At 46.3% G+C, this 27,165-nt stretch overlaps 2 protein-coding genes across 9 annotated transcripts in view; one reads left to right on the top strand and one right to left on the bottom strand.

Moving 5' to 3' along the window:
* Positions 1-19,881, top strand: part of UGP2 (UDP-glucose pyrophosphorylase 2) — a 496,883-nt gene extending 477,002 nt beyond the window's left edge. For all 4 annotated transcript variants that reach the window (XM_085612548.1, XM_085612551.1, XM_085612550.1 and 1 more), the window contains exon 10: positions 18,752-19,881. In XM_085612548.1, coding sequence (XP_085468674.1) covers positions 18,752-18,859 — 108 coding nt within the window. In that variant the 3' untranslated portion in view covers positions 18,860-19,881. The remainder of the gene's footprint in view (positions 1-18,751) is intronic.
* Positions 19,722-27,165, bottom strand: part of VPS54 (VPS54 subunit of GARP complex) — a 541,872-nt gene continuing 534,428 nt past the window's right edge. For all 5 annotated transcript variants that reach the window (XM_085612543.1, XM_085612546.1, XM_085612547.1 and 2 more), the window contains one exon: positions 19,722-21,537. In XM_085612543.1, coding sequence (XP_085468669.1) covers positions 21,432-21,537 — 106 coding nt within the window. In that variant the 3' untranslated portion in view covers positions 19,722-21,431. The remainder of the gene's footprint in view (positions 21,538-27,165) is intronic.

The following is a 27,165-nucleotide window of genomic DNA, read 5'->3' as shown; positions in this document are numbered from 1 at the left end:
TTCATTTGTGAAAGCCTTACGCAATGGCCAATTAAATGTGTGGGCCTTAACATTTCCACACGCGAAAGTCTCTAGGAAGTTTTAGAGTGTTTACAAGAAGCTTCCCCATAGAGCAGAGCATGCGCTGCGCTAGGCTAGACCTAAAAAGAGAGAAACAGACTACTCATGGCCTTTGTTTCATTTCCTTGACCATAGAGAGACATACATTCTTTTTTTTCCTGCGAGGAAGAGCATTCTGATTGTTTCCCTGCAGTACGACCTGAATTAAGCCAGCTATCGCCCTAGCAGACTCCTTTTAATTCAAAGAGCTGTCTTAAGCATTACCAATTCAACCTTTGTTCAAATTTTGCATAAAGAAAAGGTGTAACCCCCTGCGTTGTAATCTCTGCCATTGTACACTGGAACATTATGTTCGAGGCATATGAGCTGCAGATCTATACACTGTGCATAGCTCGCCATCTGGTGTTGGGCCCGGATGTTTGCAGTTTGTTTTTCCTCTTGGAAAGTCTTTAAAAGTCACGAGTTCGGTGACTCCTCCCTTGGTTCGTATTGCGCATGGGCTTCGGCTTCATCCTCAGATTGTTTTTTTCCGCCATCGGGCTCGGATGTAATACTTCGCGCTCCGGTTCCGAACTTTCCAGTTCACCGATCGACGCAAAATCCTCGCTCATCGAGATCCTTCAGATAATAAATCATCTTAATCACCTTCTCTTCGGCACCTCTTCGATTCCGGTCGTCGACGGCGGCCTTCGGGCCTATTCCGGCTCCGGTCTCGGCTGATGGAAAGAACTCCTTTCAAGAAGTGCCCTCTATGTGGGTCCAAGTTTCCCCACACCGATCTCCACGAGGTGTGCAACCTCTGCCTCTCCCCTGAACACGAGGCTCGAGACTGTCCCGCCTGCAAGTCTTTTCGCTCCAAAAAGACTATTCGAGATCGACGGGCTAGACGCAATATGGCGCACTCCTCGACCTCCGCTCCAGTCGACATCTTCGTGGACAACGTCGAAGCTCCGGGACAGCAGAACATCGAAGAGGAGGACGACGACCTCGTCAGTGCTTCCGAGGCCGACGATTCAGATGTGGAGGACATCACCCCGGCGCAGAGGGTCGTGAGTACAATACCCCCTCCCACATCCACACCGACACCCAAAAAGGCTTCGGTCACACCTTCGGGCCTAGGCAAGACCAAGGATACTGCTTTTCACACCCCACCTTCGGGCCCGGTAAAGAAGCCTATTAAGCCTTCCGGCAGCTCGGGCTCGAGCCAGCCTACCATCGGTACCGAAAAACACCCTTCGGCACCAAAGAAAAGATCGGCCTCCATCTCCACACCGAACCCAGTACCAAAGCCTTCGGTGTCGAAACCTGCCCTGCCGGTGCCGACCAAACATCACAAGGCCCTCGGCACCGACACTCCCGTGCCAAAGCCTTCTTCGGCGCCGAGCAAAAAATCGGAGGTCCCAAAGAAGCACGGATTGGACAAGCCTAAAAAGCCGTCGGCCCCGAAAACTTTGGCGCCGACCGAACAACCAGTGTCGCAAGAACTTTTTACACCGGATCCTCTTCAAAAGACACTCACCAAGGATCCAAAAACTGGACATTTGACATTGTCTACAAAAAAAGAGACACTTGGAATAAACCAGCTCCACCTCCAAAGAGGGAAGACACTGCTACCTCCCCTTTCAGAGTGCCTTCCCCTCCTCCTCCACCTCCTCCACCCTCCCCACCTCTACCCTCTCCACCCCCGCCTCATTGTTCCCCAACCTTGTCTCCTGTCCCAGACGACTTAGGAGACCCATTTTATGATCCAGCAGATGTGCCACAGGATCCCACCCCTACTGGATCTCCAGACCCATGGGACGACTATAATAATCCAGACATCCCAGATATCCCACAGGATGACCTTTACCCATCTAGGCCATCCCCACCTGAAGATTCCTTGGGTTTTCACCACCTATTACAAAGGGCGGCACACTACTACGGGGTGGAGTTACACACTGACCCAGTGGAGGAGGATTTTCTCCTTGACACCTTTGACGACGTACATAGGTCTACTGCCATCCTACCTATGTTAAAAGGGGTGATTAAACATGCACCGGAGGTCTTTAAAGACCCAGTCAGGGCCAGGGTCCTAAACCCCCGTATAGAGAAGAAATACAAAGCCTCCCCCACAGACCCTTCATAAATTAAAGGCCCTGCACCATTGGATTCCCTAGTGGTATCTACAGCTAGGAAACGCTCCAATTCTCAGGCGTCAGGCGAAGCACCACCACCTGACAAGGAGTCCAAGCTCCTAGACGCGTCAGGGAAGCGCACTGCGTCACAAGCCGCCAACATATGGCGTATCGCCAACACGCAAGCGCTATTGGCCAGATACGACAGGGCACATTACAATGGGTTAGAGACCATCATGCACCATCTCCCTGAAAAATATAAGAACAGGGCCAATTAATTGATCCAAGAGGGAAAACTAATAACTAATACCTCTATTCGCTGTGCCCTAGATGCAGCAGATACAGCCTCCAGGGCCATAAACACCAGTGTCCTTCTACGTCGTCATGCCTGGCTCAGAGTTTGAGGTTTTAAACCTGAGGTACAAGCCTCTACATTAAATCACCCATTTGACCAAGATCATCTATTTGGCCCAAAAGTTGATGAAGCCCTCAAAGATGAAAAAAGATACTGACACGGCGAAATCCATGGGAGCCCTACAGTCACACACTCCTAGGCGCTCCTTTCGCCGCTCTTCCTTTCGAGGCACTGGCAGAGGCTACTCCTCGGATAGTGCATCCACGTCCTATAAATCCCCTCCTCAATCTACCTTCACAAAGGGTTATCAAAGAGGCGGATACAGAGGCAATAATAATAAGGGCAGAGGCAAAACAAATACCTCCCGCTCTGCCACACCTATTACCCAATGACTTTTCCCCGCTCCCTCCAGACCATTCCACTCCGGTCGGGGGCAGAATACAACATTTCATTCACGTCTGGGAGACAATCACCTCAGACAGATGGGTGACACAAATTATTCAGTCAGGGTATTGATAAGAACTAACATCTGCCCCCCCAAACATTCCACCCAGGCATCGCCCTATGTCTCAAGAATATACTGCACTGCTAAAACAGGAGGTAACCTCCCTCCTGCAAAAAGGAGCCATAGAGCAGGTCCCCATAAATCAGCAAAATGTAGGGGTCTACTCCCTGTACTTTCTGATTCCAAAGACAGACGAGACTCTACGACCTATCCTAGATCTCAGACCTCTAAACACTTACATACATTCAGACCATTTTCACATGGTAACCCTTCAACAGGTTCTCCCAGAACGATTTTCTCACCACTCTGGACTTGAAAGACGCATACTTTCATATTCCAGTACACCAGTCTCACAGAAAGTACCTCAGATTTGTGGTGGACGGGCAACACTACCAGTTCAAGGTGCTCCCGTTCGGGGTAACAACAGCACCAAGGGTATTCACCAAGTGCCTAGCAGTAGTGGCTGCACACCTCAGAAGACAGCACATTCATGTCTTCCCGTATCTGGACGATTGGCTAATAAAAGCCACGTCCTACAAACAATGTGTGCAACATACCGCCGCTACAGTCCAAAAACTCCATCAGCTAGGGTTCACGGTGAACCATCAAAAATCCCACCTGGTACCGTCACACACAAAACAATACCTCGGTGCCACCATAGACACCTCAAAAGCCATAGCCTATCCCAATCCTGCCAGGATTGCAAAGATACAGGCTCTGTGTCAAAAATTCATATCTCAACACTCTCTCCCAGCAAGAGTGTTTATGCAACTGATAGGGATGATGGCCTCTTGCATCTTCATAGTGCCCCATGCAAGACTCCAGATGCGTCCACTCCAAGAGTGCTTAGCGCGCCAGTGGAACCAGGCCCAGGGACAACTGGCAGATCTGGTGTTGGTAGACGGTTGCACCCATCGCTCTCTGCAGTGGTGGAACACCACAAACCTTTCCAGAGGTCGACCGTTCCTGGACCCGGTCCCACAGATAATCCTCACAACAGACGCATCGCTCTCCGGCTGGGGAGCTCATCTGTTACATCTCACAGCACAGGGCACATGGACACCACAACAGAAGTTACTCCACATCAACCATCTGGAGTTACTAGCAATCTTCCTCGCCCTAAAATCCTTCCAGACGCAGATTTCAGGCAAGGCAGTCCTCATTCGCACAGACAACATGACTGCCATGTACTACATTCAAAAGCAGGGGGGCACACACTCTCCACAGCTCTCTCAGCTAGCACAGAGCATGTGGAGATGGGCAATTCCACAAAAAATCTTTCTCCTGGCCCAACACGTCCCAGGAGTCCAAAACACTGTGGCAGATCTGCTCAGCAGACAGACGCAGCAGATCCACGAGTGGGAACTTCACCCACAAGTTCTTCACCCGTTCTTTCAGAAGTGGGGGCATCCACACATAGACCTATTCGCCACCCACGAAAACAAAAAATGCCCAAGCTTCGCCGCCAGATATCCACACCCATTGTCCAAAGGCAATGCGATATGGATGAACTGGTCAAACAAATTTACATACGCTTTTCCACCTCTCCCTCTAATTCTATTAGTGGTGCGAAACCTACAACAGCATTCCCCAACACTGATCCTAGTAGCTCCAACATGGGCCAGACAACCGTGGTACACCACATTGCTGGAACTCTCCGTAGTACCACACCAAAAGCTACACCTCTCACCATGCCTCCTAACCCAGAACCATGGAGAGATCAGGCACCCGGACCCAGCTCAGCTCAACCTTGCGATCTGGCTCCTGAGGTCCTAGAATTTGGATACCTTAAACTTCCCCCTGATTGCATGAACATTATCAGGGAAGCTAGACGCCCTACTACTAGGGCATGCTGTGCTGCAAAGTGGAAAAGATTTGTTGTTTACTGCCACAACAACACAATCAATCCTTTAAATGTGTCCATACAGCACATCATATGTTATTTACTCCACCTACAAAGGTGTAACCTAGCATATACTTCCATTAGGTTACACCTCGCTGCCATTGCTGCTTACTTACAGAACAGGCAGCACCTATCACTCTTCAGAGTGCCTGCCATCAAGGCCTTCATGGAAGGCCTCAAAAGAGTAATTCCACCCTCACCGGTCTGGAATTTGAATATAGGTCTCACACGGTTAATGGGACCCCCTTTCGAACCATTACATAAATGTGAGCTCCAATTTCTCACATGGAAAACAGCTTTTCTAGTGGCCATCGCTTCCCTCAGAAGGGTTAGTGAAATACAAGCACTCACTATACAGGAACCTTTTCTCCAAATGCATCAGAACAAGGTTGTACTCCGCACCAACCCAAAGTTTCTACCCAAAGTCATTTCTCCATTCCATTTAAACCAGTCGGTAGAATTACCAGTCTTTTTCTCACAGCCTCAAACTGTTGCGGAAAGAGCGTTACACACACTGGATGTAAAAAGGGCTTTACTTTACTACATCCAACGCACACAACCTTTCAGGAAAACCAAACCGCTATTTGTCTCCTTCTCTCCACCACAAAAGGCAACCCTATTTCTAAATCAGGGATAGCTAGGTGGATTGTAAAATGCATACAGATTTGCTACCACAAAGCAAAACGAACGCTATCGGTTCCCCCTAAAGCCCACTCTACAAGGAAGATAGGGGCTTCTATGGCTTTTCTAGGAAACATACCACTAGATGACATATGCAAAGCAGCCACATGGTCAACACTGCACACTTTCACAAAACATTACTGTGTAGATGTGCAAACCAAGCAACAAGCTACTGTGGGCCAGGCTGTACTCCAAACACTGTTCCAAACTACTGCAACGGATACCAGTGGTCGCCGCTAGGATTGGGTACTGCTATATAATCTATGCACAGTGTATAATCTGCAGCTCGTATGCCTCGAACGGAATATGCTACTTACCAGTATGCATCTGTTCTTGGCATGTAGAGCTGCAGATCTATACACGCCCACCCGCCTCCCCGGCTACCTGTATCCGTTCCAGTCTCTCTTATTTAGATACAACACACATGGGTTTCTTTACTGTTACCACTACGCTCCATCTTTCCCTGCTGGCGAAAAACAATCTGAGGATGGAGCCGAAGCCCATGCGCAATACGAACCAAGGGAGGAGTCACCGAACTTGTGACTTCCAAAGACATTCCAAGAGGAAAAACAAACTGCAAACATCCGGGCCCAACACCAGATGGCGAGCTATGCACAGTGTATAGATCTGCAGCTCTACATGCCAAGAACAGATGCATACTGGTAAGTAGCATATTCCTTTGCCTACGTTTGGAGCAGTTTGTGTTATATTTAGCCGATCTGCAGGACCCGACTGTAGTAATTCACCGAATTAAAATTAATTATTGTGATATCTTTTTATAATCTGCTTTTATGACTCATCTGGATTGGCTTGTTTCGGAGTCTATTATAAAACGCTTTAACTTCTTCAGTAGTCTTATCCATTGTTATTGCGATACGAAATTAAAGTTTATTCCGCTCTCACCGCTCATCGACCAAAGAGAAAAATCAAGAGGGTTTTAGTGTTCACAAAAGCATTTCAATGGGGGTCTTGTTCCAGAGACCTGAAATGGCTGCCTCAGCATGTTGTTGCCAGCCAATCCGAGGGACACCCCCCTCCCCCCCCCCAAAGGGTGGTGTTTTTTAGGTCTCGCCTGACCCAGCGCATGCACTGGTCTGGCGAGACTTTTTGAGAGGGCTCCAAAAAGTGCTACCAGGCCAGCCTAGAGCTACAGTGCATATGCGTGCGCGCGCGCGCCGCACTTGACCGCGATTATTTTCACTTTCGCGGCTGCACGGCCGCTTTAATGTTTGATAGCGATCACTTTCACGGCCGCTTGGCATAGCCAATAGGTCTCGCTTTTGGGACCTTATAAGTATTTAGTTATGCAACTGTTGCATGGCTAAACACTTATAAGGTTCCAAAGGCGAGACCTATTGGCTATGCCAATGCTTGTTTTTTTTTTTTTCAGACGTAACTAATTATTAAGGATTGTCTAGCCCTTTTTAAATTGGCCAAACAGAGCATATATGGACAAGTCCTGACCAAATATCTATTTTATGGACCTTAATTTCTCAAACGAATAATTCCAGATTCACATCAACTGACAACAAGCATTTGCAATGCAATAGGTCTTGCATTTGTGAGAGTTAGAGCTATTGTCATTGTAAATGATAATATTTTTACCCATGTGCTTTGGTTTGTAGTGTAGTGGATGTAGGTGGTGTGGTGTGGAATTGTGTGGGTTGAATTGGTATTCCTAGCTGTGGAATTCTATTAGGTAGAATTGTGTGGTATGGAGTTGATTAGTGTAGTGGAATTATGTGGTATGGTGTTCAGTGATTTTTGTGTGGATAGTAAAGATGTGGTATTGCGTGCACTGGAATTATGTGGAGTGGCATTATGCATTATGGAGTGTAATTATTTGGAATGGTATGTAGAGGAGTTTAATTATGTGATGTGGTGTTGTTTTTTGTGGCATTCTGTGGTATGGATTGAATGTATGTGGTGTGTTGTGTAACTGATTTGAGTTGAATGATGTGGTGTGGAATGGAAATGTGAAGAGTTGAATCGTGTGCTGTGGAAGTGTGTAGCATTGAGTGAAATGATGCTGATTGTATAGGGAAGAGAAGGGGGATGGAGCATATAGTGGTGAGGGAATAAGCGCTAGAGATGAGAGGTGGGGAAGGGTGATGGTGGAGCGGTGAGAAATAGAAATGATGCCGATTGCAGAAGGTGGGGCAAAAAAAATAGAAGAAAGGTGGAATCTGTTAGGAGACTGTAGCTGGAGGGAGTGGGAGAGGCGAGGGTAAGAGAAAGGTGGGAGATGATGGAGAGACCCTGTAGGAAATGGACATGGGAGGGTGACCGAAGGAGGAGGAAGAGAGGACAATGGAACTGGGAGACAGAGAAACAGTTAAGAAATATGTAGAAGTAGAAGGCACAGACCCAGGTGTGGGAATGAGGGAACGTGGAAAATATGCAGGCGACAGTGGAATTTTTATTTTTTTTTATTTTGAAAGTTTTATATAGCGCTGGCTAGACCCAGAGGTATCGAGCGCTTTACAAGATAAGGATAGTATAAGGCAAACAAGGTATAAAAGCATATAAAAGGTAATGAAACAAAAATGTTAAATGTACAAAGTAAAAACATTATGCAAATCAAGATAGATGAACAGGGGCTGGAGCTATACATTTCAAGTAATTAGGTAGATGGTGTACAGGAAAAATGACATATATTACTGAACAAATATAGTATGGTGATAAGAGATCAGGTGTAGGACACAGGTTAGGATCCCCAATAATAATTGAGGAGGTGGGTTTTAAGGTCTTTTTTGAAACTGGAATAGGAGGGATTACAGCGCAGGTTTTTTTGGGAGGGCATTCCAGATAGTAGGGGCATTGCCAAAGAAAGTGCGAGATTGTGTGCCTTTCTTTTTATGTAGAGGTGGGATTAGGTGGAGGGTGTTGGTGCTTCTCAGAGGTCGAGTGGTGCCCGCAATGAGGAGTTTCTTTGAGAGGTACTGCGGAGTGTTTTGGTGGAGGACTTTGAGTAATGCGGGCGTTTTTGTAGGCAGATCTTCCTTCGATAGGGAGCCATTTAAGAGATTTGAGAGCCGGGGATATATGATCGAAGTGTTTGCAGTCCATGATGAGCCTGGCAGCAAGGTTGAGCACAGCTTTGATTGGAGCAAGATGGACCTTGGGGATTCCGTTGAGGATGGCGTTACCATAATCAATACGTCAAAGAACAAGTGACAACTACAAGTTTAAAATCATGATTGGTTTGATTTTCTTGAGGTGACGGAGAGTGAAGAGGGCTCCTTTGGCAAAGTTTTTGATGTGAAAGTTAAGGGTTAGGGTGTTGTCGATAGAGATGCCAAGAGATTTGACAGAGTTGGACAGGGTGAGTGAGCAGTTGAGTGCATTAAGGTCCGAAATCCATGATTGAACGGGGAGAGGGTTATTTCGGTTTTATTAGGGTTAAGTTTGAGATGATTGGAATGGAAGCAGGTTTGGATCTTGGTAAGGGTGTTGTTCAGGTGTAAGATGTCAGCATGAGTTTTAATCTTGTAATAGATTTGGGTGTCATCAGCGTAGAGGTGGTAATTGATGCCTGCTTGTTTAAGAATGAGGGTGAGGGGTTCCATAAAAAGGTTAAAGAAGGAGGGAGAGAGAATAGATCATTGGGGGACTCCAAGGGAGACTGGAGTGGGGTTAGCGAAACAATTTTGAAATTTGATTTGCTGAGTTCGGTGTTGTAGGTGAGAGACCAACCATTTGTAGGCTGTACCATTAAGGCCGAAATGGGTCCTAAGCACATTAAGTAGGGCTGAATGGTTGACTGTATCGAAGGCTGCGGAGAGATCAAGAAGGATAAGAAGGCAAGTTTCGCCATTATCAAGTGATAGATGGATGCCATCTTGAGCATTGCCGTTTCGGTGCTGCAGCCTTTCCTGAAGCCTGATTGAAAGGGGTCGAGTAGGTTGAAGTTTTCGATGTGTTTGTCTAGTTGTAGTAGGACACGTTTTTCAAGGACCTTTGAGAGAAGGGGGAGGTTAGTGATTCGGCGGAGATTATTTAGGTCATTGGGGTCAGCATTGGGGTTTTTGATTATGGGCGAGATTTGTCCAAGTTGAAGGGAGGTGGGGACACAGCCCGTGGAGAAAGAGGTGTTGATGATTTTGGTCCAGAATGGGGTGATGATGTGCTTAAAGGCAGGGACAAGGTTAGAGGGGAGTACGGTTTAAGATTGCCAATTATTTTCAGGACTTCTAGCTCAGTGACGGGGAGGAAGTTGAGCAAGGAGGCATTGTTCTTTAGTTGTGAGTTAGGGGAGTTGGTTACCGGAGATGTGGTAGGTGAGAGGCCTGTGGAGTGGTAGGGGGGGTAGGGCAATGGGTGGGTGAGGAGGGTCGCTGGGGAACGGTAGGATAGTGGGGCAGAGGAGAGAAAGGGTCAGCTGGAAGGGGGGATGTGGAGTAGGCATTAGAGGTGAGGAGGACAAGATTGCATTGGGAGTTGGAGGGTAGTTGTGTGGGAAGGAAGGATTGATCAATTTTGGGGGAAAAAATCAGAGAAGAAGGCTGTCATATTTGGAGGTGCGGGGGAAGTTTGGTTTCGGATGATTTTGAAGTGTTCCCTGGGTCTGTTTTTGGCACAATCCAGTTGGGTGCGGAAGAAAGATGCCTTTTCCTTGAGGATGTGTTTTTTGTACGTGGATCTAGCACGTCTGAGAAGTGCAAGATGGGAGGGTGAGGGAAGGCGTCTCCACGTTCTTTCTGACAGTCTGAGTACCCGTCTTTCATTATTTATCTCGGTATTAAACCAAGAGTTTGAGGGGGTGTTTCTTTGGTTTTTGAGTTTCGGCGGGGCCAGTTGGTCAAGAATACCAGTGACTGTATTAAAGAGTTCAGTGAGCTCATTCGCATTTTGTGAGGGGGGAATGAGAAAAAGTTGAGATTGGAGAACACCTGGGGGGGGATACATTTTTGGTTTCTGGTCAATTTCTTAGGTCTGGTAATTTTAGAGAGGGGGAGGTTTGCTGAGGTAGCAATGGTGAACAGTACAAGGTGATGGTCGGACCAGTCAATGGGGATGATATTGGTTACGGAGGTCAGATCTTCGTTGGACAGAATAACGTCAAGTATGGATCCTTTAGTGTGTGTTGGGGATAGGCATAGTTGTTTGAGTTCATTGATCTCAAGAAGAGTAGTGAGGAGGGAGATAGTGGGGTCATTGGTATCGTTCCAATGGAGGTTAAGATCCCCAAGAAAGAGATTTTTTGAGTTGGATAATCCTGGGGGACAATAGATGTTGTATAGACGAATTGGGAGGGAGTTTTGAGTTGACAGTTCAGCTTCCAGGTATTCGCAGGAGGAGTAGCCTGGGTTAGTGACAAGGGATATCCGAAGTTCATTTTTAAAGATAATGGCTAGCCCGCCCCCAACTCTGTCAGGTCTATCTTTTCTAAGAATAGAGTATCCGGGGGGGGGGGGGAGGGGGAGGGGGGGGGAAGAGTAGGTCAAGTATGCTCATTGAGTGGTCATTTAGCCAGGATTCTGTAGGGAATGCAATATCAATGGATTCACTCAGGATAGTTTCCGAGATTTCTGTGGCGTGTAGGACAGCGGAGAGTCAGTTTACAAGCATGCACTTCAGTGGTGTGGGGTTGTATATGGAGGGTGGGCAAGACTGGATCGACGTGAGTTGGGGCGGTGGTCTGGGGGAAGCGGGTGAGGAGGTGGTTCTATTTGTCCCTATGATAACAAGGATGTGGGCGTAGGGGAGTGGAGGGTTGGTGGTTGATACATTAGAAACGTAGGAGTTTCACAGGTCGGCGAGGTCGGACGGGGAGAGATGGTTTGAGGTGCGGAGAGGTCAATGAGTACGGCATCAGAGAGGGAGCGATCTCCAAAGGTAGTGTTAGGGATATTTGAGGGAGGGAGGGAGGGTGGGGGTTTTATGGTGAGGGAGGGTTCTGGTGCTGGGGAAGAAAAAATCTTTTCTGAGACGGGCAAATTCAGTAGTTCAATTAGATAGGTCACGTTCAAAGTTGTGTAGGATCTGGGCAATTAAGGTGAGGGGAGGTACCAGGAGGGCGCGGTTTGTGTTATTTGTGGAGGGTGGACTAATGTGTGAGGGGGGAGATGGGGTAGATGGTGTGGGGTGAGGGGTGACGTGGCTGGTAGGAGTGAGGGGTTCAGTAGTCAAAGTAGATAGGTCGAGTTCGATGTTGTGTAGGCTCGGGGCAATCCGGGTACAGGGAAGGACTGAAGGGGCGTAGGAGGAGGGAGGAATATGATCTGGGGATAGGGAGTGGTCCAGATTAGTTGCGAATGGTGGCCTGCTGTGTGAGGGGGGGAGATAGGGTAGTTGGTATGGAGTGAGGGGTGGCAGAGCTGTTAAGTGTGAGTCGAAGGGTTAGGTTATACAGGGGGCACATACCTTCAGGTGATGTGGCCAGAGAGGATAAAAGGGCATAAAGCGAGTGAGAAACAGATATAGTGGTGTGAGGGGGATGTGTGTTTATTGGGGGTTGGGGTGAGGGGTTGGGAGGTGGAGTAGGTAGGGCCTGAGGGGGGAGGATGGGGACGAGCAGAGGGTGTACGGGATGGGTAGGAGGGTGAGGAGTTGTGTTAGGTGATTGAAGGGAAAGGACGGTGGAGTACGTGAGTGGTTGTGTCGGGGGGGAGGGAGGTTGGGGGGTCAGGGTGAGGGGGGGTCATGGGAGGGGAATGATAAGTAGGTGACCGGGATTGGGGGCTACCGTTATTCAAGGAGGGGTCCGAGGAGTGAAGGGTTAGGGGGAGAGAGGGAGATTAGAGGGGGAAGAGAAGTAGGTAATTGGGGATGGGGGAAGTCGTTAGCAGTAGGGGGGGTCCAGGGAGGGAGATGGTGAGGTCCATTGTTGGAGGCTGGTGTTTGCTGGTTGGTTGAGAGTAGAGGTAGAGCGGGGGGGAGGGAGGAGGAAGAGGTCTGAGGGGCCGCTATTCGTTTGGGGAGGAGGAGTGTTAGGCGCTGAGTGGTTAAGGAGGAGAGACATAGTGCTGAAGTGGTGTTCGAAGATGGAAAGGTGTGATGCCGTGGCTTGTATTAGGATGTTACTTGTTTTGAAGATGGAGATATCAATATCACCATGAAAGGCTAGGGAGGGAGCGGTGGATATTTTGAATCCATATGTTATTTTGGTTGATTTCGGGATAGGGAGGTGTTGAAGGAAGATGCTCTTCCATTTGGAAGGGCGTTTGGAGTAAAAGATGTAGTTGGTAATAATAGGGGAGGTGAGGCTGAGGTAGTTATCAACAATGAGTGTTTCAGGGTTACGGATGAGGAGTTTGTTTGAAGTTTTTCCTTGCATGTTTGAAGAGATTTGGGGGGTATAGAATGGTCCAGGAGTTTGAGCCGTGTTTAGAGAGAGTAGGGTCCTGGGAGTGATGGTCAGTGCTGTGAGGGGGCATGTTGGGTGGACGTGGGAGACAGAGTGAAGAGAGGGAAGTTAAGGAGATGGGGAGGAGAGGAGGATTGGGAACCAAAAAAAGGGGGGGGGGCGCTGGGAGAGTGGGGGGTAGAAAAATAGGGGCAAGATAAGGAAGTAGGGTTAAACAAGAGAGGAATTAAAATCAGGAGCAGATTAGATAGCAAAACGGATTACATAGCAAATTAAAATAGGTAAACAAGCACAATAGATATGATGATTATTCCAAGATGATGACTCCCGTCAGAGGTTGATCCTATAACTCTTTCCCTGTATTTTTACTCTGTGGGAGGTAGTCCTATGTCCCTATCCATAGGCAGAGTGGGGTGTTGGCTCCTATTTATTCCGGATTGTAGAATGAAGTGAGTGCGTAGTCCTCTCTCTCTTTCTATGTATCTGTGTCAGGTGTGTTGGTCCTTCTTCTGTTTCCGTGTATGTGGTTTTAACCTGCCATTTTGAAGAGGGAGTCAGAGGATTGAGCCCAAGATGGGGTTCCAGTGCTGTTAACCCTCTGGGAACTCGCCATCACCCGTATCTGACGGGCCCTCATACAAATTAATTGACTCACCTCTAGCATACTGGTAACCCCTTGCAGGACTCCCTGCCTCATGCCCTTCACGCTCGCGCATCTTTCCTACCTCTCAATTTACCCTCCGTTTCCCCGCAGGGTTAATTTCCCGCCTCCTCGGATCTCTCATCACAGAACGAGTCCCTGTTATCGACGTTACCGTCCTGACCGGACGTTTTGAGACAGTTTTGCGCCTCAGACCTCCCCACCCTGTGTGGCTATTATTCCTTCCCCACTCTTGACACTGCAATTTCTTTCTTATTTTCCCTTCTGTCATTTTTTTGTTATTCACTACCTCTGGGGTACACCTCTCTCCTCGGTTGTTTCAATTATTTCAGATTCACTATTCGCTCCTTTTCTCTTCCACCCTTCTCCAACCTACCCTACTTGCGCCCTTGTTTTATTTCATTTTAACCCTCTCTCCTAATTCTGCAACCCTTTATTCTTCTCCCCCTCCCTACTAGGCTACCCCCCAGGCAAATTTTGTCATTCTCCTGTCCTGAAGAGATCCCACCATTCGCACAGGGATCGAAACGTCGTCGACAACCATTTCTAAACTCCATTGTATCGCGAATTGAAATGTCGGAGTATGAAATGCCTTACTGACTTTTTGTTAACACTTACCTTCGTGCACAAAAAAGTCACCTTTTAAATCACTTGCCTGGGTACCGGAAATCGGCTGATTTCCCCTTACCCTGCCACCAACTCACTCACTGTTGTATATTTTTCTCCCTTACTATTTACTGTAATTGACTAGTAATTTCTGCTCTGTCTTCAAACATAAAACCCAATTTTTCATTGTACTAATTGTGGCATGTTATTTTACTCTACTTGAATGGGACCACTGTTCCTTACAAAAAAGTTAACCCTCATACAGCAAAAATGATTAAATCCAATTTCAATAGTCTGTGGGGGAGTGAAATTCAGATTTTGTCTTTGGGGAGGCATGCTAGGATTGAGGAGTTGGGTCCACGAGGAGGTGGAAGAGTGGAGGTGGGAGAGAACCAGGGAATAAAAGTGGAGCAGAGTGAAACTGGGAAATAGGGGTAATGGCCAGAGTGAAAGTGAGAGCGAGCAGTGGAGGTTAACTGTTTATATTTTTTTTATGGGGAATTTATTGTCCCTGCGCGGAATAAGTCACTGAGGAATGTGCATGAGAAGGAACTATAGGGTAAAGTGAGGTTAAGGAAGAGAGGGGTAAAGTTAGTGTTGAGAAAGTGAACTTGTGAAGCTGGAGTGGGTGGAAGAATGAGTGGTGCAGGTGGAGAACCAGAGAGGTGAGAGAAGGAGTGGCGGAAGTCAGAGCAAAACTGTGAAGGTGGGGGAAGTATGTGAGAAGATTGGAAAAGGAACTGGGACGGAATCAGTGCTTAAATGTAGGGCGGCGCCGAGTGCATGTGCATCTCTGAATATATGTTCTCCGTGGTCTGTACAGAGCTGGGCAACCGTATGCAACCACGGCACGAAGTGGAGACCAAGTGTAGGCTGCCTGCCCAGCACTGAGTTCAGGTGATCACATGAAGTAAAGAGTCCTAAACCTGGAAATTAGAACCTTTGCATGCACTAGATTGCAGGGGTTAAAAGGAACAGTGAGAACGGCACGCCGTTGTAGGGTCAAGAACACAACTGGGATGGAATAGCTAAAGTGTTATTGGGATAGGCAGAGTGACAAGCACAGAGTGTCATGACCACTGGAAAAAGAGCCATTGAGACATGAGGAATATGAAAAGCAATGCCTGTACAGGCTACTAGAGCACATCATGGACAGAGAAACAGTAGCGGCTATGAGAGCAATGCAGGCCAAAGTGCACTAAAAGAGGGGGAAGCAACAAAGCATGAAGGGAGTCAAAGAAGCAAGAGGCATGAATGGAGGAGAAATGAAAAGGAGGAGCATAGAAGGGTGACACGGAGAGAAAGGCAGAGGCGAGACAGAGAAAGTAGCAACAACACATATGAAGGGAGAATAAATGAAGAAATGAGCGAGAAGCAAGAAGCTGGGAACCACCTGGTGGAGGGGAAAACAGACTAACCCAGAAGGAGGAATAGCATTAGGCAGACAAACTAGATTTGTGTCTCTTGAAGAAAACATCGGGCAACTTGCAAAAGATCCTCAACTGACCCGCTCACGTCATTCTTGGCCTGCAGTACACCGATGACATCACTGGCTTCTGGTCCTGATCACAAGGCCCTCCATGGCCGTGCCTGACCCGGCCTCATTAAGTGGTTACTGTCTTACTGACGCACCAGACAGTTAAGGACAACCGTTCATATCCAGCTTGTACAACAAAATTGGCTGTACATTTCATGCACGAGGTCACACCCTTCATGGCTCTGAAAAGGCACTTACCCTATCAGTCCTGCTAACAGTCAGCCCTGAAATCCTATTATTTGATCAGCACTACCCCTGTCTCAACTGATCCTCAGCGTACTCCTCCACCCCCGCCCTATAGCGCCATCTTCTATTGCTTAGACGCTGGTATTCAAACACAACGAATAAAATGAAATAAATCATGGAAACAATGGTGGCGGAAGCAGCGGGAGGGAAAAGTGGAAGTAGGACGTGAGAAAGGCAATAAGAACCTTGTACAGAAAGTGAGATTGAAGACTAAAGTAGATATATACTAGAAAATAATGAAGTCGACATCGAAAAACACAAGACACTGGGAAAGCCTTCGAAAGATAGCTAAAAAACATAACGTAGACACATCATTAGACTTATTACACTTTCTTCCAACTTAAGTTATCAAAATGGAAATAAATTGATCATATACACTTTCGTTTGGAGCACTGTGCACTGCAGAGTTCACCTTTTTTTCAATAACGGAAGTGAACATAGAGAAGCAGCCTCTGGTACGCGTGTCTGGAAGAGACGCCATGCGTGAGCGAAATCTCCAGTCCGGGTGGGCAGGGCCTAATGCAGACAGGGCGGACACCAACCCCGCTTCCACAGAAGCCGGACACAAAAGCAATGACAATAGTTCTCGCCAAGGCGAAGCAGCGCATGCGCTGCAACGCAGGCGAGACCTAAAAAGCACACTATCCGAGTAAAGATCTAACTTTCTGATTAACTTGGTGTAATTACTTTCAGCCGTTTTGTCTGTATCTGTTCAAAAATCCCTATGGAAAGTGCAGGGGGAAATTGTGTTTTCGGACTCCCTTTTTCTCATTCCCCACTTAACAGATCACCCCCATTCTTTCCAGGTAGGAGCGGCGGTGAATGGAAGTTTGTCTTCTTTTTCGTTTTTGTTGGGAAAGTTTCATCAAACTGTGCCAAAGTTATTAGAAAAACAATCCCCTTTATCTATGGAAACTAACCTAATTATAACTACAAAGTGGTGACTGTGATTATATATATTTTCACTGAAAAAAAACAAAGGTGAAAGTGGTATTATGATGGGGTATGGTTATAATATTGTTCTTTGCATTAAAAAAGATCTGAGAAATTCACTGATGTATAGTTAGGTTAAAATGTTACATTTTAAACAACAACAAAAAACACTAAAGTAACTAGAGTGTGCCCCTGTCTTATACAGTGTTGACGTCCATTACGTCATTTCAAATGTTATCAATGATGTCCTAGAACAAGTTGAGTGATGTAATAAGCAGTGCATGGTGAAGGTGCGAGTTAGTGTTAATTCAGTTAACTATAACTGGTAAATTTCAGCGTTTTTTTTTTGTTTTGTATTGTTTGAAATCTAACATTTTTTTTATGAGGTAAAGTAATATTTTTATTTCCATACCCTGCACCATTGCGCCAGGCACTACGCCCAGACTTCGCTGCGCATGGCCAATGGCTGTGCACAGAGGCCCTGCGCCCAACACCCCTCGGGAACCAAGACCCCTTTGATGGCCAATCCCATGGTCTTCCAGTGCCCCCAAGACCCTGCTTTTTTTCCTTTGCAGTACTATAGTAAAATTACACAGGCAGTAGTATCGCAGGGACATAAAAAAAATATATTTATTTTTTTTACACCCAGGGTCAGGTTACCGCCACCCCCCTTCCTTATTTTTGTTTTCTGCGACATGGTGGACAGTCATAAAATGGCAACTGAAACTTTCTCTGCATGTTGCAGCCAGACAATCATATGACCTATTTCGACCTTGCAGTAGTACAGAGAGAGAGAGTGCCATGCCAGCCAATCATAATGCTTGTTTTCAGCATGCGGTACTCTGCCGAAATACCACAGAGGTACATTGTCGCCATATATACACATACATTTTTGGACCAGCTTTTTGCCAAATTTGGTGTAATTCCTTCCAGCTGTTTCGGCTGCAGTGCTATTCAAAGTTTCTACAGGAAATTGCATGGGGGGAAATGTTCTCCCTTTTCTTGGCTCCTGCTTAATGGACCACCACCATTTTTTTCATCAAGGAGCCGAGCTGACTGAACCGTTTTTTGTTGAAAGTTTTTTGAAGATTCATCAAACCGCACCAAAGTTTTTCGCAAACCAAAAAAAATCCAAATCCTATGGCAAATTGGTCTTTATATATTATATACAATTTAGAAAGGGCTGAAGGGAGCAGGTGGAGAGTGTGTACCCATTAAAAAATATGTATCATCTCTAAATGTAGTGTATAAAATGTCTTCAGGAAAGAAGAACATTAGCTCCAGCATGTGGCGCGATCTACTTAGCTGCTACTTCATTAACAATACTAAAAAAGTAAGGCATGCTTTAGAAATCTGTTTATAGGTTCAGCAGGAGCGAAGGGACCTTACAAAGCATGAGTCCTGCTGAATAATGATCGCCTTCCCTTTGTGACCGTTCACTCCTGAAGGGGTTCTTTCAGCAGTTGCTAGCAGCAGCCCTGTTGAAGGCATGGCATCAAGATGTGCTGATGCAGCAGTCATGGCATGGGTTCCTTGGCGAAATGCACATTCCTACAGAATGATGCGCACACTAGTTGCAGCCGCATCGTCACAACTTTTCTTTTTCTCTCCTCCAATGTTGTACAACATCCACAATTTTATTTTTTGCTGAGACTGGACAGCATCAGCAAAAAGCCTTTCCAAACTAATTATAAAAAAGGAGAGACCTATTTGCTTTGCTAGTTCATAATTACTGCCGCGATAACTTGTAAACGGTAGAGAATAGAAAAAACATTGAACAGTAAACTTGTGGTGAGAATGGTGTTGTATTTGTCTCTTAATACTTTTCTTTGTTATTCTAGGGTACTGTAATCATCATTGCAAATCATGGGGACAGAATTGATATTCCCCCAGGAGCAGTACTGGAAAATAAAATTGTATCTGGCAATCTTCGGATTTTGGATCACTGAAGCGGAAAGCTGCTACAATAGCTCTTACTATATGGGCCTCTATTAGGAGTAATGCAACACGCACACAGAAGCTCGGCCACCTACCACTTCAGTGTACCCTGCAGTATTGTGTTAAAGTAGTTCTGTGATGTACTTAATAATAAGCATAGCTGTGTGCAAATATAGGTTTGAAAGCAATATCCAAATATCTATAAACAGATATTAGTAAATTCAGAGTGTAATCTTGTACGTAAATATACAAGTGCAATAACTGCTCAGGAGAGAGAATAGACTAGTTGAAATAATATAATGCAAATACCCTGCTTTACAGTTTTTTGAATTATCTGAAAGAAAAAAAAATATCAAAGACTGTACGTACTGGTGTCATGGTAGCTGCTGCCTCTAGTAAAACTGTTTTTGATTCTGTGGCGTGCAAGAGATCGCTGTAGATATCGCTTTCTTACCTCTTGCACTGGGAGAATGTGGTTTGGAGTTCAAGGTCGCCCCTAAATTTCAAAGTTCCTGATTCTATATTATTGCACTGCTTTTGTTGAGGGTGACTGGCCAGTATGCACAAGAGCTGTGTCGCCCCTGTAGCACTCATTTCATGATAGATCGTGGAGCCAATATTTATTTATAGTTTCTTTTCCTAAATGAGCACTTTTCCCTTCAGTAATATAGTTGTGCTACTGAGCCAAGTATTATTGAAACATTTCCCATCTTCTGTTATTCGACTTAGACATTTAAAGTCTTTAAGAGGTGAGCAATACCCTCACCACTTACACCTACCGCCATCTTCCATAACACTGATGGAACCACATACATGTATGTTACAGAAACTGTTTTTAAATCCTTACTTTATATGACAACGTAATAGACAACAAAGCTGTGCAAGGTTTTATTCCAGTTAAAAAGCATAAATCCTTAGGACAATCATCCTTTCAAATTATACTGATGTTGTGGGCCACGTGATTTATTTAAAAATATGATGACATGCATTGTAATATACTGTCATTAAAGCAAAGTTGAATACATAATAGAAATGTTGTGTGTTAATGCCTCTTTATTTCGGATGGGAAGGTATCTGGGTCAAAGAGATTTTTGGATAGTTTGTGGCACGTCTCTGCAGGAACCATAGCAGCACAAATTATATTCCATTCTGTAATCAGCACAAATTTAGGCACTCAGAAGTCTACTTTGGGGGCGATATCAAGAACACTGCCAACATTAGGCAATAAAAATGCAGGCACTTTTTTAGTATTTCTGAGTGCTGCTACCAGTTTGTACAGTTTCCATATGTACAAAAGTGATCAATAAATTAACACCAGCTTCATACACTCTTAAATATACTATAGTAATGCAACTTTAAAATTGTACAAGCTTAAAATAAAAATATTCTGTTACCCCCACCATTTTTTTTTTTTTTTGCAGGTGTTTAAAAACACAACCAAAACTTCAAAAACACTTAGGATCAAGTAAGACACTGACACGGTTTAATTGAAAATACCCACATAGGTCAGCAGATACTGCAAACAAGTACTTTTGCCCCACCACAAGTAGCAAGAGCAAAATCATCCCCATAAGAAAAGTCTACAAAAATTCTGATTGCAAATGCCAGCATTCTAAACTAACATCATCATGGTCTCCAACCAATCCCTGTATGTTGTCTTTAAATTATAGTCATGGGGAGGGGAGGGGGGTGGGGGGGAGGATAAAAAAACAACGTGATGTGTTCCATCCTTCTGAAGTCAGCGAGAGACATTACTCTAGAGGGACCTTTATTCCCTCCATAAAGCAAATTGTGTCCCAGTCATTCCATAACCACACACATGCGTACAGAATGATGCCGCTTCCATTAATGTTTAGTCAAAGCGGTGCAATGCGGGTCCAGATCGATACCAGCATATCTGCGTAAATTAAACGTACGCACAGTGAATGGAACTGATTTACCCAGTAGGTGTTGGCCTGAAAATTCAGTGAGGACTAATCATCCTGGACCTACATTTATCACCCCCATTACTCCACAATGTACCCCTACAAATGGTAACATTCTGTCTGTTGTAAACTACTGATAGACGCCGTAGGGAGGTTTTTGGGTCGCAGGCTTTTCAGCTCCTGTTGCTTACCAACATGTGTGAATAGTTGTATGCAGACAATAGTTTTTCATACATCGATATGTGAAAAAAAATATTTCTTTAGCTAGAGAACACATCTTTTCGACGGAGATTAAAATTCAGAATTTTGTAAATTATACCATCATTAAATAATGCAGCGCACCGCTGAATCATGTTCATTTACAGGAAATGAAGCTCCGATGCAAGGCATCTATACGTCTTCCATGTGAATGCAAAGAGCTACAGTGTATTCCAGACGGTTACGGCTGTGCTACAGCCATAAATGTACTCTTGGATTTGGTCCACTGAGTCCAAACAGCTGATCATTTGTGCCTCTTGAAGGACATCCGAACTCCCTGACAGTCCTGCTGCCACAATGTTTTCCCAAAAAACATGTTTGCAGCCTGGCTTGAACTTTGAGCTACTGAACAAGTATGATTGTCCCTAATGCTTCGAAAGTCCCTTGTTCAATGCGACCATCACCTCTTCTGCTCCCAAATCTCAGCCATGTTAAGGTCCAAGTAGTTGAGGCTTTTCAAGCCTTGAACATGTCCAGTGTAAAACGCTACATCTGCCGCCACCAACCTGCAAAAAAAAACATTTAATACAAAAAATTATAGAAAATGAACAATTATCATAAACTGCTGTAAAACTACGATTGCTTGTATTTAAAAAAAATTATTTTTGACTTTACCAGATATCCAAGACACAACGTAAATACATCCACTGACAACTTTTTGTGTAGGCTGACGTTGCTCTTTATCTTGCAAGGAGTATGCCATTAATTATTTATTAATACATTGTTGAACCATGTGTGCCTTCCCCAGTGATAGGAGAACAGATCAAATGAGCTAACCTGCCTAGATGTAGCGTTGGAGACTGAGATAGTAGGGCTTAAAGTCATTTATGGCTTTAAGGCCTGCTTTCCTAGTAAATTTCCATTTGGGAGCAAAAGGGATTTTTCGGTACATCCACAATATGCCTGGAAAACACTGGGGAAATGGTGCTTAAGAGGCAAAACCTACAGTAATTGGGTGCACAAACTGACACAATATATTATGCCTCATTTGGGGCTGGTGAATTCAGAGTTCATGGGTAATACTACTCCCACCATGCACATATTACTAACTTAATAAAATACTGGGCCAATATGAAGGAAGCAATTTTCTTCTTGAAGGAGAGCCATTACACCACTGGACTGCCTCCCCCAACACCCCCCCTTCCCGAGACTGGTACATTTCAATGACCTCAATGCCATCAAAAAAGAAAACCAGATTGCGACGACGGGAGGGCTGGGCTCGGATTCAGTTGCACTTTGTGTGGCGGCTAAAGAAACTGGCAGGTGGGTGATATGAGTCCGCCGCATCAGAGTGAGAAGTAGTGTGACCACCTACTGGATCTGCATTAGGAGGGTCGTTTAACCTCACATAGGGAAAGAGAAGGAAACCACCAAACCCCAGTTGTTCGAGTGTGAGTAATAGGGCCATGATGGGAAAGATAAGAGGTAACAGTTTGGACCTGCTGGCCATTGTTGGACACTATACACAGACACACTTTCTTAGACCAACACATGCTGTGCTCATTCATACCACCTGTGATGTGTTTTAAGATAATCCCTTTCAATGTAAAAGGCCTGGTCTCCCCTACACAAAAGAAACCAAGACTGGTGCTCTCTCCAGCACCATAGCCCAGATGTGATTTTTCTCCAAGAGATGCACCTGCTACATACACCAAGATATCTTTTGCATGAAACACAGAACTTATCCACATCAATTTTGAGCCTCAGCTAGCACTAAATTTGAAGACGTGGGTATCCTAACCAAGGCCCATCCGAGTAGGGAAGATATAAAGATCAAGGGAGATGGTGAGGGACGTTATCTGCAACGCCAACTGACCTGGCAAGCCCAGTCCTATACCTTTATCAACCTTTATGTGCCGAAGAAGTGTTCAGCTGTGATGTGATTGTCAAGTTTGTGACGTTGGGGATCACTGTGTTTGGGGGGGGGGCGACTTCCGTCTGGTCCGCGACTTGACTGTGGATAGAGCCCGTAGGAGCACACCCAATATAGGTTCCATGTCCAAAGTGGTAAAGCAAATAATTTTAGACTTGGGGCACATGGACGCACTATCACCGAGGAATGAAGGGGTACTCCTATTTTTCACATATGGACCTCATCTATTCTCATTGATGTCCTGTTCCTCTTGCTCTCCAGCTCCATCACAAGCATAGCTATCTCATATAACTGTATCAAATCATGCACGTGTAGAATTAGCATGCTGGACGGGGAACAACCGGAGGCAAGAAAGATGTTGGAGGTTAGACTTCTACTTGCTGAATGACTTGGTCATTAGGAAAGAATTAGAAGCTAATTTCAAGATTCAAAATATTCATTCTGAATTCCCCAGTGGAGCAGTGTGGGATGCCTTTAAGGCAACCATAAGAAGATAGTGAGATAGGGATGTCGGCAGATAAAAGCATGGGAAAGGCGTCTGTTCGAGGATAGATTAATAGCTGAAATAAACGCTGTGTAGAAAAGCGGTAAGCGCCAGCCCCCACAAAAAACTTTAAAGACCGCAAAACCAGTGGCTAACGGAGACTCCATAAAATGAGTAGGCCAGAAACTAATTTCCTGCGCTCAGAACAAATGTGTAATAAAGGAGGAAACAGAATTATATGCTTGAAGAGGCTCGGACCAGTACTGCAAAAAAAAAAAGTGGCAGTGGGGCCCCAAAAGAAATAGACAAACATTATTTAAAAAACACTTTAAGAAACAATATGTTGAGGGTTCGGAAGATCCTCATGCTATTGTGCCATATGTAAGGGACGGCACATGGGACCCTACCCCCAAGGAATATGGAGAGAAACCCTGAAAATAAAGAACTTATTAACGCACGCTGTCAGGGAAAACTCTGCAGCCAGACTGATTTACCCTAGGTTTTTAGGGAGTTTTATTCCCACTGATAGGCTTCCACTTAGCTGTACAATTCAACTCCTTCATCCAGAGGCAGGAAGTGAAATCTCCCCCACCCCATGACTTCAGCTGACATAGCTCTAATTTCAATGCCAGGCAAGTAAGAGGATGATTGCACCCCATTCAGGCCCAGAGCCTTACTGAATAAAAATGTCAACATCTTAACAGAGAGACTCAAGAAGGGCGAGGAAGCTGTTAAGAGAATTGAGTTTGCAGGAGAATCCCACAAAACCATGATCTTGGCCAAGCTCCGAAGAAATATGGTGCGCTGAAATGGAGATCCTACTGAAGATAGTGTTTCAAGATTATAATCCTGTCCCATCGCGGGTCCGAAGGAAACCCTCAAACCCACAACAATTGCACGAAGGTGAAATGGTAGTCAGGGTGCAGAGAGACTGGTGAGAACAGGCAGCTCAAACCCCGGAAATGAGAACCAAAGCTCACCTGCTCAGATAAAAACAAAATGGCAGCAGGAGCACACTAGACAAAGCAGTGCTGCCGGTGAGAGTGAGCTCTACCTGGAAAGGCGAGAGCTGTACCTGCAGAGAAGCAGGGGCCCCACGCCGTGTCAGATGAGGGGTGAGAACGGCAGCAAGAGGAATGACCGGCCCATCAGGGATGCTCCCCCACAACATAACACAGACTCATTTTAATGCCTCCGGGTGCTTTGTTGGTGGGAGGGAGTGTGCCGCACCGTTGAAGGTGCCTTTACCCCCTGGTCTTTTACACTGCTCCCACAGCATGCTGCATAGCTCAGCGGCGCTGTCTTGGCCCTCCAACTACACCGGCACCCAGTTCAAGCCTAAGTCCCCATGTAACGCTTTACTGTATTTTGTGCAGATTACGGTGTGAGAACTGTCTGAACTGTTGGTCCTTTTATCTTTAAGAATTGTCATTGTGCTGCGATAACTCCTCTTTCCCACAAACACTATTTTTCTACTGCTGAAATGATAGTGATCATTGTGCTCGTTTTGCTTTCCTGCTGCCCACTGATTCTGCCTCCGCCGATTCAGGCCGGTCCCACCTTTGCTGTTGCCCTACACCCCACCTCTCCTGATTCCCCAACAACCCCTCCCAGAGCTGCTTAATGGAGGCCACAGCGCAGGTGCGCAGTGGATGCGCTGCCGCGCCTAGACCATACCAGGAACCCTGGTCTTTAGCAATCCCAAAGGTACTCCACAGCAGAGCTCCGGGCCCTGAACCCCAAATGCAACAACTGCTGCCTCACCACGCTCCACAGTGGGACCATTCACCTGCATCCACTGCTGATTCAAAACAATCGCCACCCCACCGAACAACACTGCGACTACCACTGCCACCCCTCCAATTCAACTCAACTGCCTCCTGATAAACGCCAGATCACTCTGCAAACATCCCACCGGAGTCTGGGACACCATTCCCAACCTCCTCCCCAACGTGACCTTCATCAAGGAAACCTAGCTCACCCCCAACATCACCACTGCAACCTCCACCGGCTACAAGATTAAACACAGACCACATAAACTTACATGGTGGAGGCATCACCATCATACACAAGGAATCAATTGCCCGCTCCATCTCCAACGCCGACACCACACCTACCAAGGAACATATACATCTTCGGCTCCACACAGATGCCAAAACCACGGTCAGAGGCACCCTCGCATATAGACCACCAACCACGACTCTGGTCAAGACTGTCGAGAGGACGTAGAAGCGCTGGGGACACAAAGAACCACCCAAGGTGAGTAGATAGGGACCACACGTAGGAGTGTGCACTGTGGGAACACGACCTCATTCTCCGTACAAATCAACGTATAAGCCGCGGTTGGAATTTTTAAGATTAAGGTCCCTTCCCAGTGGACCCTGAAGAAACCCTGTGGAAAACAGAAGGTTGGAGAGCCACCCCACCTGGGGATACCTTAGTACCCACGTTACCTACACCAAGGATGCCGGGTGCATAGGTGTGAAGTGGTGTCGGAAACCGCAGTCAAACCCAATGCAGGACTTCAGGAAAGTGCCGCGGCTGGAGGAGGAGAAAGTGTCTGGTGGAAGCAGAGGGAACAGAGTCTGTCACTCAGGAGTGACTGAGATCTGGAGGACGAATGCACACCGATGTCCGGTGTTGCCAGAGTTGACGGTGACCTTGACTCTGCAGCTGGGAGGACCAGGTGATGCTGAGGAAGACCAGGAGCCGTGCACAAGCTGTCCCACATCGGATGTCAAGAGCTGAGGGGTCGGTGTCTGGCAGGAGCACCAACAAGCCTTGGCAACTGCAAACAACGTAGAAGTCGAAGAAGGTGCATGTCAGGACCAGCAAGGTCCAAGGGACTCACCACAAGCGAGGGAGTCAGGGCAGGCCCGAGCAATCAGGGGAGCCCAAAAAAAGCAAAGTTGACCCTCAATAGGACCCACAGGCTGGAGGCACTGGAGTCGCAAGAGAACTTTGAGCAGCTCACCGAAAGATGCAGGCCACAGTGCAAACTATGCGATGTGGACAAAGACTTTAGTTACTGGAGATGCTTGAGGTTGGGGCAACTTGGAGCCTGAAGATCTTAGTGGAAGGAATTCAACAAGCCTTTGCAACTGCAAGTCAACGTGTTGCACAGGGGTTCGGTTCCTGCAGCTTCCACGAGGGATACTAGCCTCAAACGTGGCGAGAGGGCAGGGCAGGCCTAGAGAGCTGTGGAGAACCACCACCTGTGTTGCAGAACCTTTCAGAGTCCGTAGGAGCTCAGGATCAGCATACCGGTCAGCTAACTTCCAGTGCCTGCAAATGCAGGGAAGTGACTCCTTTATTTCAAGGGAGATTCCTTCAGGTATCTTGGATACACACAGGCCTTGGAAGGTTCCTGTACGGTGCACAGGCACAGACGATGCAGCAGACTGAAAGGGGGACGAAGTTGAGCCCAAACGAAGTCCAGAGTGCCCAGATGGTAGAAGCTGAAGTGGTGTCTGAATTTAATCGTGTCCCACGACGAATCTAGGGACCCACCCACTGGTTAGCCCTTAAGTACCCTTAGGAAATGGTTGGGACGATTAAGGTGACCCTCCCAGGGGAGGGTTTGGACAATGGGGAGATTACTCCCATGTCCTAAGTCCAGTTTCACGCCAGAGCAGGAGCCAATGGCTCCCAGTGCTGGTTTTAACTAAATTATGTGCATGGGGACACCAAATGTGCCCCTCATGCAGACTGAGTGGGCCTGGCAAGCACACCCACCTGGCACCAATACACTAAATCCTGTCTCTGAGGTAGTCACAC

This window comes from Triturus cristatus, chromosome 6 (genome assembly GCF_964204655.1).
Source record: "Triturus cristatus chromosome 6, aTriCri1.1, whole genome shotgun sequence".
Taxonomy (NCBI): domain Eukaryota; kingdom Metazoa; phylum Chordata; class Amphibia; order Caudata; family Salamandridae; genus Triturus; species Triturus cristatus.
Note: the sequence above shows the minus strand (reverse complement) of the source record. Positions and strands in the feature narration are given on the sequence as shown.